The 19,430-nt window shown below is 39.7% G+C and overlaps 1 protein-coding gene across 1 annotated transcript in view; it reads left to right on the top strand.

Moving 5' to 3' along the window:
* itih5 (inter-alpha-trypsin inhibitor heavy chain 5) overlaps window positions 1-19,430 on the top strand; it is a 115,427-nt gene that overhangs the window by 59,470 nt on the left and 36,527 nt on the right. Inside the window, exons 9-10 of the mRNA XM_061983542.1 lie at window positions 11,011-11,182; window positions 11,249-11,558. Coding sequence (XP_061839526.1) covers window positions 11,011-11,182; window positions 11,249-11,558 — 482 coding nt within the window. The remainder of the gene's footprint in view (window positions 1-11,010; window positions 11,183-11,248; window positions 11,559-19,430) is intronic.

The raw sequence follows: 19,430 nt of genomic DNA, 5'->3' as shown, positions 1-19,430 counted from the left end.
AGTCCCCATCTTTCCCCCTCGCAACACTGATAAGGAAAAGAGTGGGGGTTGAATTTCACATTCCAAGGTTAAGACACTAAACAGGCCTCTGAAGAGAAGAGCAACTGGTAGAATATACAAAGGAAAAGTGCTAACTGATCCAAACATGGCTATGTAAAAAGAAAGAACTCTTAAACATACTGTATATGCATCCTCCACAGCACCCATTAGTCTATATCTAAATATCCATCCCTATCTCTATCGAACAGATTAAAGATCCATCAGCCTTTACATTGGTCTAAACCAGGGGTGTCCATATTGCAAGTCTTGGGCCATGTCTACACTGCAAAAACTGAAATCTAAGTAAGATTGAATATCTCAAATAAGGCTGACATTTGCTTATTTTCTGTCTGATAAGATAATTCTTCTCACTAAGCAGATTTGATGTTAGAGTGTTTTACTTGTTTTGGTCCTAAATGATCTCAGTAAGATATTACAGCTTGTTGCTGAGATTTGATGACCTATATTGAGTAAAACATGCTTGAAACTAGAATATCAAGTGTTGCAAAGCTGTGTCATCAACACTCACAAGTAGAAAACTACTTTTTTAAAGTCATCATTTCTTATTTCAAGCATGAAAAAAAAAATCCCCATGCCGAGCGCATATCATTATGTCAAGATAATGGCACTAGCATTTACTTCATTTAAGAATATTTTTCAATATATTGAGCAAAAAGGTAAAAAAAAAATTCTACCAAGAAAAGTGCACTTGTTATTAGTGAGAATATACTTATTTTAAGGTATTTTTGGGTTCATTGAGGTTAGCTAATTTGACTTGTTTTGGAAAGTCTTGACAAGCCACATTTTCTTGTTCTATTGGCAGATAATTTTGCTTAGTGCAAATAAAATACCCCTCATTTTTGTATTTTTTTTTCTTGTTTTTGAACACTGACTTTTTGCAGTGTATACCGTGCAATTTTCTTTCAGAGTATCGAAAATAAGCATTTTTAGGGTTTTTTATGTAACCTTTGCAATATTTGCTGTATTTCAAAATTCCCTAGGGCTCTTGGAGTGTAAATATTCATACTTTTTCCTCATAAGGTCTTGTAAGTTATGTTTTCAGCGAGGTTGTAACCTTCGTAATGTTCTAACGTGACCGTGCAAATCTAAGTAAGATGAAATATGTCAAATAAGGGTGATATTTGCTTATTTTCTGTCTGATAAGATCATTCTTCTCACTAAGCAGATTTCATGTTAGAGTGTTTTACTTGTTTTAAGTGTTTTGCTCCTAAATGATCTCAGTAAGATATTACAGCTTGTTGCTGAGATTTGATGACCTATATTGAGTAAAACATGCTTGAAACTAGAATATCAAGTGTTGCAAAGCTGTGTCATCAACACTCACAAGTAGAAAACTACTTTTTTAAAGTCATCATTTCTTATTTCAAGCATGAAATAAAAAATCATGACTTTGACACAATTGTGTCTCATAATTAAAACAGATGACAGCCAAATGGACTTTGCTGTTTTATTTCCAATGAAACAATAGAAAATATGTACTCATATAGTAGTACAGTTGGCACAGTACAGTAAACTGACAGTTAATATTTACCGTATTTTCCGCACCATAAGGCGCCCTGGGTTATAAGCCGCGCCTTCAATGAACGGCATATTTCAAAACTTTGTCCACCTATAAGCCGCCCCGTGTTATAAGCCGCATCTAACTGCGCTAAAGGAATGTCAAAAAAACAGTCAGATAGGTCAGTCAAACTTTAATAATATATTAAAAACCAGCGTGATGTGGGCGCGCATGGAGTCGTATATCAACATGGACGGAGCTGCGTGAAAAAAGCCACCCGGCCTCTTCGCGTAAACTTCCCTTAACCACTCGCTCATCTTTTCTTCATCCATCCATCCCTTCGAGTTAGCTTTTATGATGACGCCGGCTGGAAAGGTCTCTTTTGGCAAGGTCTTCCTTTTGAATATCACCATGGGTGGAAGTTTCTGGCCATTAGCATGGCAAGCTAGAACCACAGTGAAGGATGACTTCTCATTCCCTGTGGTGCGAATATTCACCGTACGTGCTCCCGTTGTATCCACAGTGCGGTTCACAGGAATATCAAAAGTCAGTGGAACCTCGTCCATGTTGATAATGTTCTCTGGCCGGATCTTTTTTTCAGCTATCTTGTTTTTACAATATGCACGGAAAGTAGCCAGCTTTTCTTGAAAGTCTTTAGGCAGTTGCTGTGAAATAGTAATCCGTGTGCGGATGGAGAGATTGCGTCTTTTCATGAACCGGAAACCTGTCGCTTAGTAGGAGCCATTTTGTGGTCTTTACAGATGTAAACACACAAAGGAAATGAAACGTAATATCCGCGCGCTTCTTCTTCTTCTACGCGGGCGGGTGGTTGCTTACAGTAGAAGAAGAAGCGCTTCCTGTTCTATGGGGGCGGGTGCTTACCTTGGCGGTTGCTTGCGTAGAAGAAGAAGCACTTCCTCTTCTACGGGGAAAAAAGATGGCGGCTGTTTACCGTAGTTGCGAGACCGAAACTTTCTGAAAATGAATCTTAATATTAATCCATATATAAAGCGCACCGGGTTATAAGCCGCACTGTCAGCTTTTGAGTAAATTTGTGGTTTTTAGGTGCGGCTAATAGTGCGGAAAATACGGTAAACATTTAACATGTGACATTTCAAACTATTTTGAACAGAAATAGTTCATGCACATTCAGATAAATTCTTCAAAATTACAATAAAAATATTTTGGGCCAGGGGCCGGGCTGTATATATGCGCACTAATTGACTGAAAGAGCACGCACTTGGCGCGATGATGTCATGTTATCCATGGAAAAATGCATTTTTAGACAATAAGATTTGCCTGAGCGGCTAGGAGACCCCGAGAGTAACAAGCGCTTGCCTTGTTGCCTTTCCATTAACAACAATAAATTAGTTTTTAGTATAAGTTTGCTGGTTTCAAGAAATGTAATGCCGAGCGCATATCATTATGTCAAGATAATGGCACTAGCATTTACTTCATTTAAGAATATTTTTCAACATATTGAGCAAAAAGGTCTTTTTTTTCTACCAAGAAAAGTGCACTTGTTATTAGTGAGAATATACTTATTTTAAGCTATTTTTGGGTTCATTGAGGTTAGCTAATTTTTTTTAACTTGTTTTGGAAAGTCTTGACAAGCCAAATGTTCTTGTTCTATTGGCAGATAATTTTGCTTAATTCAAATAAAATACCCCTCATTTTGTATTTTTAGGGACCGAGTCCCTTTGGGACAGAGGACCCTATTGAATTTCTAGCGTTTTATTATTATATTGCCGCCTCTTTGAGCTGTAATTTGACCCCCTTAATATGCTTCAAAACTCACCAAAACTCACTGGCAAAAATTACGATCTAATCAAAAAACCAAACCCCAAAACTCAAAATTGCGCTCTAGCGCCCCCTAGGAAGAAAACGCAGACAAAACTGCCTGTAAGTCCCAGTAGGAATGTCGTAGAGACATGAAACAAAAACTTCTATGTAGGTCTCACTTAGACCTAGATTTCATGCACTGACAACACCCAGCAAAAATCAACAGGAAGTTTGCAATTACACCTTCAAAACAAAAGTTGTGTAAAAACTTTTTTCAAACATTATCTCCTCTGAGCGCGTTAGTTTTGTCGGCTTCAAATTAGCACAGGAGAGAGATTGAACCCTTCTGATTAAAAGTTGATGAAAGAGTTTTAATTACTACTCCGGTTTGTATTTTATGAGCCCTCAAAGTCGGTCCCGTCCATCGCTGCTTGCAGCTTTAATTTTTTCTTGTTTTTGAACACTGACTTTTTGCAGTGAGAACATCTTGGGAAAGTTCTTCACACAAAAGCACACACACTGCAAAAAGTCAGTGTTCAAAAACGTGATTAAATTAGGGGTATTTTATTTGAACTAAGCAAAATGATCTGCCAATAGAACAAGAACATTCGGCTTGTCAAGACTTTCCAAAACAAGTAAAAAAAAAAATTAGCTAACCTCAATGAACCCAAAAATACCTTAAAATAAGTATATTCTCACTAATAACAAGTGCACTTTTTTTGGTAGAAAAAAGAAAAGACCTTTTTGCTCAAAATATTGAAAAATATTCTTAAATGAAGTAAATGCTAGTGTCATTATCTTGACATCATTTCTTGAAACCAGCAAACTTATACTAAAAACTAATTTATTGTTGTTAATGGAAAGGCAACAAGGCAAGCGCTTGTTACTCTCGGGGTCTCCTAGCCGCTCAGGCAAATCATATTGTCTAAAAATGCATTTTTCCATGGATAACATGACATCATCGCGCCAAGTGTGTGCTCTTTCAGTCAATTAGTGTGCATATATACAGCCCGGCCTGTCACGTTCAAACACAGGACATCGGGGTGGTATGGCGTAGTGGGTAGAGCAACCGTGCCAGAAACCTGAGGGTTGCAGGTTCGCTCCCCGCCTCATACCATCCAAAGAAATCGCTGCCGTTGTGTCCTTGGGCGGGACACTTCACCCTTTGCCCCCGGTGCCACTCAAACCGGTGAATTGAATGATGAATGATAGGTGGTGGTCGGAGGGGCCGTTGGCGCAAATTGCAGCCACGCTTCCGTCAGTCTACCCCAGGGCAGCTGTGGCTATGAAAGTAGCTTACCACCACCAGGTGTGAATGATTGATGGGTTCTACATATAAAGCGACTTTGGGTACTTAGAAAAGCGCTATATAAATCCCAGGTATTATTATTATTATTATTATCTATTAAACAAGACAAAAGGCAAGGAATCAAACAGAGACAGAATTCAATTTGGACTCAATATTGAGGAGAGACATGGCCACTGCACTCTCTGCACAGTCCTGCACCACGCTCTGACGAAGAAGGTTTTCGTCTCCTCTTTTAATTCAGATGTTCCATGTTCACACACCAACACATGTCACAGCAGGAATGGTAAGTGTGTAAAAGAGTCATTGTTTTCGGTCGCTTTGAAGTCCAAGAAGAGGATTTCTCGGGCTTGGGCTCTTCCTGGATCCAGCTGGGGCAGGTGTTGGAGGACAATGGATAACCCCTCCCGTCTCCTGACCACAGGGACTTCAAGAGGGCAGCGGGTCGTAAATAGCGTTGATTTCAGTTACCAAATAGTTGGAAGAGAGTTTGTGAAATACTTCAGAGAGAGTTCGTTTAACACTTCAAAGAGAGTTCCTCTGGGAGTTGAGCAGATCCTGCCATCTGTCCGTGTTGAAATCACAGTGGCGTTTCACGAGCGTTCTTCCTCTTGTTAGGCCTCGAAAGACAGCATTCATAATACAACGTTTCTTTTGTGATAACTTACAAACAATTATTCCAACACGGCCCCCGGCCAAAAAAATTTTATTGTAATTTTGAGGAATTTATCTGAATGTTCATGAACTATTTCTGTTCAAAATAGTTAGAAATGTTAAATGTTTAAATATTAACTGTCAGTTTACTGTACTGTGCCAACTGTACTACTATATGAGTACATATTTTCTATTGTTTCATTGAAAATAAAACAGCAAAGTCCATTTGGCTGTCATGATTTTTTTTTTTCATGCTTGAAATAAGAAGTTATTACTTTAAAAAAGTAGTTTTATACTTGTGAGTGTTGATGACACAGCTTTGCAACACTTGATATTCTAGTTTCAAGCATGTTTTACTCAATATAGGTCATCAAATCTCAGCAACAAGCTGTAATATCTTACTGAGATCATTTAGGACCAAAACCCTTAAAACAAGTAAAACACTCTAATAGGGCTGCAGCTAACGATTATTTTTCTATCGATTAATCTATAGATTATTTTTTCGATTAATCGGTTAATCTATAGATTATTTTTTTCGATTAATCTATAGATTATTTTTCCTTTTACCGATTATTTTTTTTATTTAAAATGAAGAGGAAAAAATAAATGTAGGCCAGTTTTTTCAAAAGGCATGGCTTTTATTTACAAAAAAAAAAGTATGGCCACTCAGTCAACATTGACAACAACATGACAAAATATTCTGTAACAATGTAAACATTTAAAACTTTTAACATTTAACAAAATTAAAAGTAGCTTATTTGCTTTTTAATGTGCAAATATAAAAGTAAACATCCAGTGCAAATCTTAATATTCTGGAATAGTATAAGCATTTCAAAAGTAAAAGTATTGCTTATTTTGCTTTAAAATGTGCAAAAATAAAGATAAACATCCAATACAAAAAAGTGCAAAACGGAAATATTCTGTAACAAGTGTAAACATTTCAACAAAAGTAAAAGTATTGCTTATTTGCTAAAATGTGCAAAAATAAAGCTAAACATCCAATACAAAAAAGTGTACAGTGTAAACATTTCAACAAAAGTAAAAGTATTGCTTATTTTGCTTAATAACACAACAATGATAGTATGATTAAAGTGAAAGTTAATTGTTGGTTTGTACATAGTATATGTAACTGTTAATGTTGTAAAAGGTATTTGCACAACTAATTAACGTTAGCGTTTGTGACACGTCTTGTGCCGTGGGGTTCTTTCAGGACCGACAGACTGAACGCCAGACGGCTTTGCCAGGTTTACAATCTTTTAATTTTACACAAAGTCTTTTCTCTTCCAACTCTTTTCTCTTTCTTTCCTCGCTTTTCAGCTCCTCTTCCTCGCTCGCTCGTCGTCCCCTGTCTCTTGCGGCGTCGCTCCCGGCGCGCCCCGCCTCGCCGCTCGCTCGCCGCCGCCGCCTCTCCACAGCGTTAAAGAGGAGCGCGTCTTTGTAAACACTGAACAGGCACGCCAAACGCGCCTCTCAGAGCAAACGGTGCTTTAGTTTATGAATTTACAACGCAGATACAAATGACACATTCATGTTTTTGTGTAATGATGACAACGTATACGCACGCGGACGATTGACTAGTTGATGGTGATGGCAAGAACGCTGTCGGGGGTTTTCTTTTCAAATGTTCGTTCATAGCCGTTGTGCTGCTATGATAGGCCATTTCCGCTCGACACAGTGTGCATACAACAACATTATTAGGCCGTTTATTGAAATACTCCGACACTTTTGACGACTTTTGGCGTGCTTTTTTTCCCCTCGCTCGCATCGTCTGCTTTGCGCTCCGCCATGACAGTAGTGTGACGTAAATATGCGACGCGCCGACGCACAAAAACGGCGTCGACGTATTTACGTAACCGATGACGTCGACCACGTCGACGCGTCGTTTCAGCCTTACACTCTAACATAAAATCTGCTTTGTGAGAAGAATTATCTTATCAGGCAGAAAATGAGCAAATATCACCCTTATTTGAGATATTTCATCTTACTTATATTGCAGTTTTTGCATTGCATTTGAAGGAATATGATGGATGTTTAAGGCAGTGTTTTTCAACCACTGTGCCGCGGCACACTAGTGTGCCGTGAGATGCAGTCTGGTGTGCCGTGGGAGATTATCTAATTTCACCTATTTGGGTTAAAAATATTTTTAGCAAAGCAGTAATTATAGTCTGCAAATGATGTGTTGTTGTTGAGTGTCGGTGCTGTCTAGAGCTCGGCAGAGTAACCGTGTAATACTCTTCCATATCAGTAGGTGGCAGCAGGTAACTAATTGCTTTGTAGATGTCGGAAACAGCGGGAGGTAGGGTGCAGGTAAAAATGTGTCTAATGCTTAAACCGAAAATTAACAAGAGGCGAGTGCCCCTAACAAAAGGCATTGAAGCTTAGGGAAGGCTATGCAGAGCAAAACTAAAACTGAACTGGCTACAAAGTAAACAACAACAGAATGCTGGACGACAGCAAAGACTTACTGTGGAGCACAGACGGCGTCCACAATGTACATCCGAACATGACGGGACAATCAACAATGTCCCCGCAAAGAAGGATTAAAAACAATGATGGCTAAAACAAAGTAGATGCAGGGAATATCACTCAAAGGAAGACATGAAACTGCGACAGGAAAATACCAAAAAAAGAGAAAAAGCCACCAAAATAGAAGTAAAACACTACACACAGGAAAACAGCAAAAACCTCCAAATAAGTCAGGGTGTGATGTGACAGGTGGTGACAGTACACCTACTTTGAGACAAGACCTATTGTGATGCATGCTTGGTTATGATTTAAAGTCAAATCTAACAATTGTGACAACGACTTTTTACTGTCAACTGAGTTTCGTTTTTAATAATGTCTGCTGGTGGTGTGCCTCCGCATTTTTTCAACGCAAAAAATGTGCCTTGTAGAGATGCGCGGATAGGCAATTTATTTCATCCGCAACCGCGTCAGAAAGTCGTCAACCATCCGCCATCCACCCGATGTAACGTTTGATCAGAACTGCACCCGCCCGCCATCCGCCCGTTGTTATATATCTAATATTAATAAAAAAAAAAAAAAAAAGGGTGAAAACTACGCGAATTGCACCTTGTGCAGACAAGATTTTTCGATCGGACACGGAGGAATTAGCGATGTAAAAGACCACGTTGGGACAAAAAAACACAAGTCTAATGCCGTTGCTAGCGATACAAGTGGAAAACTTTCAACGTTTTTCGTCGCCCAAACAGATTCTTTGGATGTGATAAATGCCGAAGTTTTATTTACGGAGGCAATAATTGAGCATGGACTTCCAATCGCACTGGCTGATCACATGGGACAGTTAAATGTTTGTAATGCAACCTTTAAAAATCATTACGCGGTGATCGCGATCCCAAAAATAAACTTTTCTTGCATGATAATGTCCAGAAAAACTCGCTTTATATTACTATAGAGTCCTTTTAACGAATGAGTTTGATGGTTTATCACAAACCTTAAATGAAAGAAGTCCTTTGTTCTCCTGCACCATGCATATGCGCTTTGGCCTTGCTTCGTGTTTGGTGCGCAATCCTGTCGGCTGTATTTCACAGCACGACATACTGTTAAAAGTGTTGATACTATTTATGCTTTCAAGTCCAAGTTGAAGAAATCTTGTTAAATGTTGACAGCATAACTACCAAAATACAGAAGTATGTCCTTAATATTTTTGCAGTGCTATTTCTGTTGAAAAGTTAAAATGATTACATTAGAGATGTGATGTGCCACTTTTCAAGTGTCTGATGGCTTAAATTAATTTTCATTAATTTTTCATATTTTGAATTCTTTTGAAAGGCTTACAAAAAAACTACATTTGAATTGTAATTCCATGCTATTGACAGGACTATTAATTTTAATGAAGTTAGCTTACCATGTTTACAGTATGATAATTGTGATAGAAATGTGAATTTTAGGCACAGAATATTTTTTACAATTGAACAAGGCAGTAGATTATACAAGCTTGGACAGAAAGTTAATAATGACACCAATTTTTTTTTTAATGGAATTGTTTAGTACTGTTTTACCATTTGTTTACTGTAAAAAGTGTTTATACTTTCAATGAACAAATTGAAGTCTTGTGAAAGGTTGACAGGATAACTGGCATTAACTGTCAAAATAATGTCAAACTATTGAAGTTAGCTTACAGAATAAACATGTCAATCAACCCATATGATTTTTGCTGTAATATTTTTGTTTTGAAAAGTCACTGTGACTGATAGAAAAGTGATGGTTTTAGCAACATTTTAACCTGTCTGAATGCTAATAATCATTTTGCGTCGGGGGGCGAAGCCCTGAACCCTCCACCAGGACTTTGTCCTGGACCTACCGGGGCCTGCGGCCCTTGGACCCTGGCTACTAGGTTTTTCTGATTTAAAAGTTGGCAGGTATGGTGAGGTTATAAAGCTTTTGCCTGTTAAAGAAAGGAGACTGATCCAATGCAGCACAGACTTGCGCGTGCCACGCTGTCACGACCCAGACGCACACCAGTGCGCAATCATATGGGAGCCGCGCTGAGCGCACCTCCAAGCGCGTCTCGCTGCCGGCGACGGCCGGGTATGGGCCCACGCTCCAGCGCCATCCATTTTCAGGGCTAGTTGATTCGGCAGGTGGGTTGTTACACACTCCTTAGCGGGTTCCGACTTCCATGGCCACCGTCCTGCTCTCTATATCAACCAGGGTGAGCCCCACCCCTTTCGTGAGCGCACTGCGCGCGGAGTGACCCCTGTTACGCGCCCCCGGCAACAGGGGTGGCGGGCAGGTAAGCTGCGCGGGCGGAGCGCGCGGAGTGACCCCTGTTACGACCCCCCGGCCACGGGGGTGGCGGGCAGGTAAGCTGCTTACCTGCTGCGCGTGACGCCGGCCGCGGCGAAAGCGGACGAGGCGGGGTGTCGGTGCGGTGGGCGCGGTGGTGACCCTGGACGTGCGTCAGGCCCTTCTCGCGGATCGCCTCAGCTACGGCTCCCGGTGGGCCACGGGGGTGGCGGGCAGGTAAGCTGCTTACCTGCTGCGCGTGACGCCGGCCGCGGCGAAAGCGGACGAGGCGGGGTGTCGGTGCGGTGGGCGCGGTGGTGACCCTGGACGTGCGTCAGGCCCTTCTCGCGGATCGCCTCAGCTACGGCTCCCGGTGGGCCACGGGGGTGGCGGGCAGGTAAGCTGCTTACCTGCTGCGCGTGACGCCGGCCGCGGCGAAAGCGGACGAGGCGGGGTGTCGGTGCGGTGGGCGCGGTGGTGACCCTGGACGTGCGTCAGGCCCTTCTCGCGGATCGCCTCAGCTACGGCTCCCGGTGGGGCCCTCTCGGGGGAAGGGGCCCCACCGGGAGCGAGGCGTCCCTTCTCCGCTCCGTAAAAGTGTCCATCTCTTTTCTTTTTTTTCTTCTTCTGTTGTGGCATATGCTGCAGGTGCCTGCTCGTTTTTCGTATGTGGGTAACAACATTTAACTATGTATATATATTTACCAATTGGTTTAACTGCCACCCGCAAAAAAAAAAAAAAAAAAAAAAAATCTAATTAATCCGCCCGACCCGACCCGCGCGCGGATAAAATCTTATTTTTTTTAATTTCATCCGCCCGATCCGCGGATAATCCGCGGATAATCCGCGGACTCCGCGGTTGTGTCCGCAAACCGCGCATCTCTAGTGCCTTGGCTCAAAAAAAGGTTGAAAAACACCGGTTTAAGGCACGTGGTCATGTTCTGGTCTTCTCTCTTCCTAGACCAAAGATGCTTTGTTCACCATCCTGAGGGACCTGCGAGCTGTGGACCACTTTAACTTCATCAGCTTCTCCAACAAGATCAAAGTCTGGAAGCCCAGTAGCCTGGTCCCCGTCACGGCCCTCAACATCAGAGACGCCAAGAAGTTCATCTACACTCTGATGCCCACTGGAGGTAAGACGGGCACGCCGCAGTCCAGGATGCTTGTGAAGGGTTCTTCTCACTGACGTCCTCTCGTAGGAACCGACATCCACGGCGCCATCCGGACCGGCTCGGATCTTCTCCGCGGTTACCTGTCAGGTCCGGACGCCAACCCCAATAGCGTGTCCCTCATCATCTTCCTCACAGACGGACGCCACACGGTGGGCGAGTCCCGGTCCACGGCCGTGCCGGGGAACACCCGCTCGGCCGCGGGGGAGAAGTTCTGCATCTTCACCATCGGTATCGGGCACGACGTGGACTACAAACTTCTGGAGCGCATGTCTTCGGAGAACTGCGGCCTGTCCCGACGCGTCCTCGAGGAGGCCAACGCCGGCGCCATGCTGAAAGGGTACGTCTTGAACACTTAAAGCCAAAAACATCAAAATGGAGAAGTGAAGTGAATTATATTTATATAGCGTTTTTCTCTAGTGACTCAAAGCGCTTTTACATAGTGAAACCCAATATGTAAGTTATATTTAAAGCAGTGTGGGTGGCACTGGGAGCAGGTGGGTTAAGTGCCTTGCCCAAGGACACAACGGCAGTGACTAGTATGGCAGAAGCGGGGATCGAACCTGGAACCCTCAAGCTCCAGGTTCCCGTAATTATAGTCTGCAAATGATGTGTCGGTGCTGTCTAGAGCTCGGCAGAGTAACCGTGTAATACTCTTCCATATCAGTAGGTGGCAGCCGGTAGCTAATTGCTTTGTCGATGGCGGAAACAGCGGGAGGCAGGGTGCAGGTAAAAAGGTATTTAATACTTAAACAAAATAATAAACAAAAGGTGAGTGCCCCTAAGAAAAGGCATTGAAGCTTAGGGAAGGCTATGCAGAACAAAACTAAAACTGAACTGGCTACAAAGTCAACAAAAACAGAATGCTGGACGACAGCAAAGACTTACTGTGGAGCAAAGACGGCGTCCACAATGTACAAAACCCCGTTTCCATATGAGTTGGGAAATTGTGTTAGATGTAAATATAAACGGAATACAATGATTTGCAAATCCTTTTCTACCCATATTCAATTGAATGCACTACAAAGACAAGATATTTCATGTTCAAACTCAAAAACCTTATTTATTTTTTTGCAAATAATAATTAACTTAGAATTTCATGGCTGCAACACGTGCCAAAGTAGTTGGGAAAGGGCATGTTCACCACTGTGTTACATGGCCTTTCCTTTTAACAACACTGGGAACTGAGGAGACACATTTTTGAAGCTTCTCAGGTGGAATTCTTTCCCATTCTTGCTTGTGTCAATACTTGATCTTGGGTGTTTGCTTTTCCGGGATGCAACGGAAAGTTGGCTCGGGCGAGACGGGAATGTAAGTACATTTTTTATTTAAAGACTATAAATACAAAAAACAAGGATCAAACAAAAAGCGCGCACAGAGGCGGAGAATAAACTATGAAACCAAAAGACTATAGCAAAAAAGTACAAAAGAAAAGCACGCACAGTGGCGGAGAACAAACTATGAAAAACAAAAAGACTATAAACATGGAACAAAAACTTACTATGACAAGGGACATGAAGCAGGATCTTAGAGGATGAAGAGTGTATAGAAGCATAAATGTGGAGGTCGTCAGAAAGACAAACTGAAAAACACTGAACTTAAATGCTACAGACATGATTAACGAAAACAGGTGCGTGACTCAAGACGTGAAACAGGTGCGTGACGTGACAGGTGAAAACTAATGGGTTGCTATGGTGACAATCAAGAGTGCACTATGAGTCCAAACGTGGAACAGGTGAAACTAATGGGTAATCATGCAAACAAGACAAGGGAGTGAAAAGCCAGAAACTAAACAAAACATGACTTAAAACAAAACATGATTACACAGACATGACAGCTTGATGTACAGCTTAAGTTGTTCAACAGTCCGGGGGTCTCCGTTGTGGTATTTTGGGCTTCATAATGCGCCACACATTTTAATGGGAGACAGGTCTGGACTACAGGCAGGCCAGTCTAGTACCCGCACTCTTTTACTATGAAGCCACGTTGATGTAACACTTGGCTTGGCATTGTCTTGCTGAAATAAGCAGGGGCGTCCATGATAACGTTGCTTGGATGGCAACATATGTTGCTCCAAAACCTGTATGTACCTTTCAGCATTAATGGTGCCTTCACAGATGTGTAAGTTACCCATGTCTTGGCCACTAATACACCCCCATACCATCACACATGCTGCCTTTTACACTTTGCGCCTAGAACAATCCGGATGGTTCTTTTCCTCTTTGGTCCGGAGGACACGACGTCCACAGTTTCCAAAAACAATTTGAAATGTGGACTCGTCAGACCACAGAACACTTTTCCACTTTGTATCAGTCCATCTTAGATGAGCTCAGGCCCAGCGAAGCCGGCGGCGTTTCTGGGTGTTGTTGATAAATGGCTTTCGCTTTGCATAGTAGTGTTTTAACTTGCACTTACAGATGTAGCGACCAACTGTATTTAGTGACAGTGGGTTTCTGAAGTGTTCCTGAGCCCATGTGGTGATATCCTTTACACACTGATGTCGCTTTTTGATGCAGTACCACCTGAGGAATCGAAGGTCCGTAATATCATCGCTTACGTGCAGTGATTTCTCGAGATTCTCTGAACCTTTTGATGATTTTTGTAGCATATTCAACTGAATATGGCTTGAAAATGATTTGCAAATCATTGTATTCCGTTTATATTTACATCCAACACAATTTCCCAACTCATATGGAAACGGGGTTTGTACATCCGAACATGACATGACAATTGACAATGTCGCCACGAGGAAGGATAAAAACAAAGTAGATGTAGACATGAAAATACCAAAAAAAGAGAGAAAAAGCCACCAAAATAGGAGCGCAAGACAAGAACTAAAACACTACACACAGGAAGACAGCAAAAAAGTCCAAATAAGTCAGGGTGTGATGCAGTGGTTCTCAAACTTTTTTTGTCATCCCCCACTTTGGACAAGGGGGAGTTTTCAAGCCCCACCTGCCCCCATCGCCCCAACAGAGCGCTAATGCCAAGCTTTAACATTTTCAAATTTATTGAACATCAAGTTGTATACATTCGAACTCAATAACATAAAATAACATTAAGTTCAATAATAAATAAAATAACTGTGCAGCTGTGGTATAACTTGCATCAAGTTCAATAATAAATAAAATAACTTCCATCAAGTTCAATAATAAATAAAACAAAAGTGTTATAACTTGCATCAAGTTCAATAATAAATCAAAAAAAGTGTTATAACTTGCATCAGGTTCAATAATAAATAAAAAAAACTGTTATAACTTGCATCAAGTTCAATAATAAATCAAAAAAAGTGTTATAACTTGCATCACGTTCAATAATAAATCAAAAAAGTGTTATAACTTGCATCAAGTTCAATAATAAATCAAATAAAAGTGTTATAACTTGCATCAAGTTCAATAATAAATCAAAAAAAGTGTTATAACTTGCATCAAGTTCAATAATAAATCAAAAAGTGTTATAACTTGCATCACGTTCAATAATAAATCAAAAAAAGTGTTATAACTTGCATCAAGTTCAATAATAAATCAAATAACTTGCATCAAGTTCAATAATAAATCCAAAAAAGTGTTATAACTTGCATCAAGTTCAATAAATAAAAAAAAGTGTTATAACTTGCATCAAGTTCAATAATAAATCAAATAAAAGTGTTATAACTTGCATCAAGTTCAATAATAAATCCAATAACTTGCATCAAGTTCAATAATAAATAAAAAAAAGTGTTATAACTTGCATCAAGTTCAATAATAAATCAAAAAAAGTGTTATAACTTGCATCAAGTTCAATAATAAATAAAACAAAAGTGTTATAACTTGCATCAAGTTCAATAATAAAAAAAAAAAAGTGTTATAACTTGCATCAAGTTCAATAATAAATAAAACAAAAGTGTTATAACTTGCATCAAGTTCAATAATAAATCAAATAACTTGCATCAAGTTCAATAATAAATACAATAAAAGTGCCACTTTGCAATCTTTGCAACAAAAAAAAGGAGGAGCTATGCATTTGGCAAGACAGGGCAAGTGACAGCACTTTTCCCCAGGAGAGCCACCTTGCTTCACTGTGAAACAGCACGGCTGTATGATCAGCTCCCATTTCCTCACACAGTGCAGAGAACAGTCGCACTTTCAGTGGTCGTGTTTTGATCAAATTTACCGCGCTCACAACATCTGTTAAAACCTCATTGAGTTCGGGGCTGAGCTGCCTTGACGCGAGTGCTTCCCGGTGAATGACACAGTGCGTGCCCGTCAGATTTTTGTTTCTCTGCAGGCGCTGGCTCTGGCTCGACGACCTTTGAGGTGCGAGTCACAAATGTATATATTTGTGTAATTGTGATCCACACATTAGCCTGCTACCCATCCGCTCGAAAGTTTGTTCCGCTTAGCCCCGCCCCCATTAGTTACTGTTGCTATGTCTGTCAAACTTTCGCTCCTACCGAGAAATATAAAGCCTACAGTAAAAATAAGTACCGGTAATTTCCATTTATTTATATAGCGGATTTCACAGACAGAATCACAAAGTGATTTACAGTGTGTATAGAAAATGAAAGCATAGTAAAAAAAATAATCTAAAAATATAATAATTAAAAAAATTTTTTAAAGTGAAATTTCCTCCCGTTCCTCGCGCCCCACCTGTCATGTCTCTATTCCCCACCAGTGGGGCGCGCCCCACACTTTGAGAAACGCTGGTGTGATGTGACAGGTGGTGACAGTACACCTACTTTGAGACAAGAGCTATAGTGATGCATGCTTGGTTATGCTTTAAAGTCATACCCAACAATTGTGACTTTTTACTGTCAACTGAGTTTCGTTTTTTAATGATTTCTGCTGGTGCACTGCAAAAAATGAAATCTAAGTAAGATGAAATATGTCAAATAAGGGTGATATTTGCTTATTTTCTGTCTGATAAGATCATTCTTCTCACTAAACCAGGGGTCGGCAACCCGCGGCTCTTTAGCGCCGCCCTAGTGGCTCTCTGGAGCTTTTTCAAAAATGTATGAAAAATGGAAAAAGTTGAGGGGAAAAAAAATATATTTTTTGTTTTAATATGGTTTCTGTAGGAGGACAAACATGACACAAACCTCCCTAATTGTTATAAAGCACACTGTTTATATTAAACATGCTTCACTGATTCAAGTATTTGGCCAGCGCCGTTTTGTCCTACTAATTTTGGCGGTCCTTGAACTCACCTTAGTTTGTTTACATGTATAACTTTCTCCGACTTTCTAGGACGTGTTTTATCCTTTTTCTGTCTCATTTTGTCCACCAAACTTTTAACGTTGTGCATGAATCCACAAAGGTGAGTTTTGTTGATGTTATTGACTTGTGTGGAGTGCTAATCAGACATATTTGGTCACTGCATGACTGCGAGCTAATCGATGCTAACATGCTATTTAGGCTAGCTATATGTACATATTGCATCATTATGCCTCATTTGTAGCTATATTTGAGCTCATTTAGTTTCCTTTAAGTCCTCTTAATTCAATGTATATCTCATGACACACTATCTGTATGTAATATGGCTTTTCATTTTTTGCGGCTCCAGACAGATTTGTTTTTGTATTTTTGGTCCAATATGGCTCTTTCAACATTTTGGGTTGCCGACCCCTGGACTAAACAGATCTTATGTTAGAGTGTTTTACTTGTTTTAAGTGTTTTGGTCCTAAATGATCTCAGTAAGATATTACAGCTTGTTGCTGAGATTTGATTACCTATTTTGAGTAAAACATGTTTGAAACTAGAATATCAAGTGTTGCAAAGCTGTGTCATCAGGGAGAGCATGTCCCAAATTCCAAGCTGCTGTTTTGAGGCATGTTAAAAAAAAATAATGCACTTTGTGACTTCGATAATAAATATGGCACTGCCATGTTGGCATTTTTTTCCATAACTTGAGTTGATTTATTTTGGGAAAACCTTGTTACATTGTTTAATGCATCCAGCGGGGCATCACAACAAAATTAGGCATAATAATGTGTTAATTCCACCACTGTATATATCGGTTGATATCGGAATCGGTATTTAAGAGTTGGACAATATCGGATATCGGCAAAAAAGCCATTATCTCGTTGTATTTGTGTTGAAAAATTACCAAAGTTCAACTGTTAAATCAACGTCACAACCTGACATTGATTAAACGTCATCAAAAGGCATGTTGTTTCAACGTTGTATTTGTGTTGTAAAATATTGGTTGGAAAATTACTAAAATTCAATTGTCAAATCAATGTTAGAACCCAACATTGATTAAACGTCGTCAAAAAGCATGCTGTTTCAACGTTGTATTTGTGTTGGAAAATGACCAAAATTCAACGGTCAAATCAACGTCAGAACCCGACATTGATTAAACGTCGTCAAAAAGCATGTTGTTTCAACGTTGTATTTGTGTTGTAAAATATTAGTTGGAAAATGACTAAAATTCAATGGTCAAATCAACGTCAGAACCCAACATTGATTAAACGTTGTCAAAAAGCATGTTGTTTCAACGTTGTATTTGTGTGGGAAAATTACCAAAATTCAACGGTTAAATCAACGTCAGAACCCAACATTGATTAAACGTCGTCAAAAAGCATGTTGTTTCGACGTTGTATTTGTGTTTTAAAATATTGTTTGGAAAATTACCAAAATTCAATGGTCAAATCAACCTCAGAATCCAGAATGGATTAAACGTTGTCAAAAAGCATGATGTTTCAACGTTGTATTTGTGTTGTAAAATGACCAAAATTCAACGGTCAAATCAACGTCAGAACCCAACATTGATTAAACGTAGTCAAAAAGCATGTTGTTTTGACGTTGTATTTGTGTTGTAAAATGACCAAATTTCAATGGTCAAATCAACGTCAGAACCCAACATTGATTAAACGTCGTCAAAAAGCATGTTGTTTCAACGTTGTATTTGTGTTTTAAAATATTGTTTGGAAAATTACCAAAATTCAATGGTCAAATCAACCTCAGAATCCAGAATGGATTAAACGTTGTCAAAAAGCATGATGTTTCAACGTTGTATTTGTGTTGTAAAATGACCAAAATTCAACGGTCAAATCAACGTCAGAACCCGACATTGATTAAACGTAGTCAAAAAGCATGTTGTTTTGACGTTGTATTTGTGTTGTAAAATGACCAAATTTCAATGGTCAAATCAACGTCAGAACCCAACATTGATTAAACGTCGTCAAAAAGCATGTTGTTTCAACGTTGTATTTGTGTTTTAAAATATTGGTTGGAAAATTACCAAAATTCAATGGTCAAATCAACGTCAGAATCCAGAATGGATTAAACGTCGTCAAAAAGCATGATGTTTCAACGTTGTATTTGTGTTGTAAAATGACCAAAATTCAACGGTCAAATCAACGTCAGAACCCGACATTTATTAAACGTAGTCAAAAATCATGTTGTTTCAACGTTGTATTTGTGTTGGGAAAATGACCAAATTTCAATAGTCAAATCAACGTCAAAATCCAACATTGATTAAACGTCGTCAAAAGGCATGTTGTTTCAACGTTGTATTTGTGTTGGAAAATGACCAAAATTCAATGGTCAAATCAACGTCAGAACCCAATATTGATTAAATGTTGTCGAAAAGCATGTTGTTTCAACGTTGTATTTGTGTTGTAAAATATTAGTTGGAAAATGACTAAAATTCAATGGTCAAATCAACGTCAGAACCCAACATTGATTATACGTTGTCAAAAAGCATGTTGTTTCAACGTTGTATTTGTGTTGTAAAAGGACCAAATTTCAATGGTCAAATCAACGTCAGAACCCAACATTGATTAAACGTCGTCAAAAAGCATGTTGTTTCAACGTTGTATTTGTGTTTTAAAATATTGTTTGGAAAATTACCAAAATTCAATGGTCAAATCAACCTCAGAATCCAGAATGGATTAAACGTTGTCAAAAAGCATGATGTTTCAACGTTGTATTTGTGTTGTAAAATGACCAAAATTCAACGGTCAAATCAACGTCAGAACCCGACATTGATTAAACGTAGTCAAAAATCATGTTGTTTCAACGTTGTATTTGTGTTGGAAAATGACCAAATTTCAATAGTCAAATCAACGTCAAAATCCAACATTGATTAAACGTCGTCAAAAAGCATGTTGTTTCAACATTGTATTTGTGTTGGAAAATGACCAAAATTCAACGGTCAAATCAACGTCAGAACCCGACATTTATTAAACGTAGTCAAAAAGCATGTTGTTTCAACGTTGTATTTGTGTTGT

This window comes from Nerophis lumbriciformis, linkage group LG25 (genome assembly GCF_033978685.3).
Source record: "Nerophis lumbriciformis linkage group LG25, RoL_Nlum_v2.1, whole genome shotgun sequence".
NCBI lineage: Eukaryota > Metazoa > Chordata > Actinopteri > Syngnathiformes > Syngnathidae > Nerophis > Nerophis lumbriciformis.
This window is presented reverse-complemented; position numbering and strand designations above follow the sequence as displayed.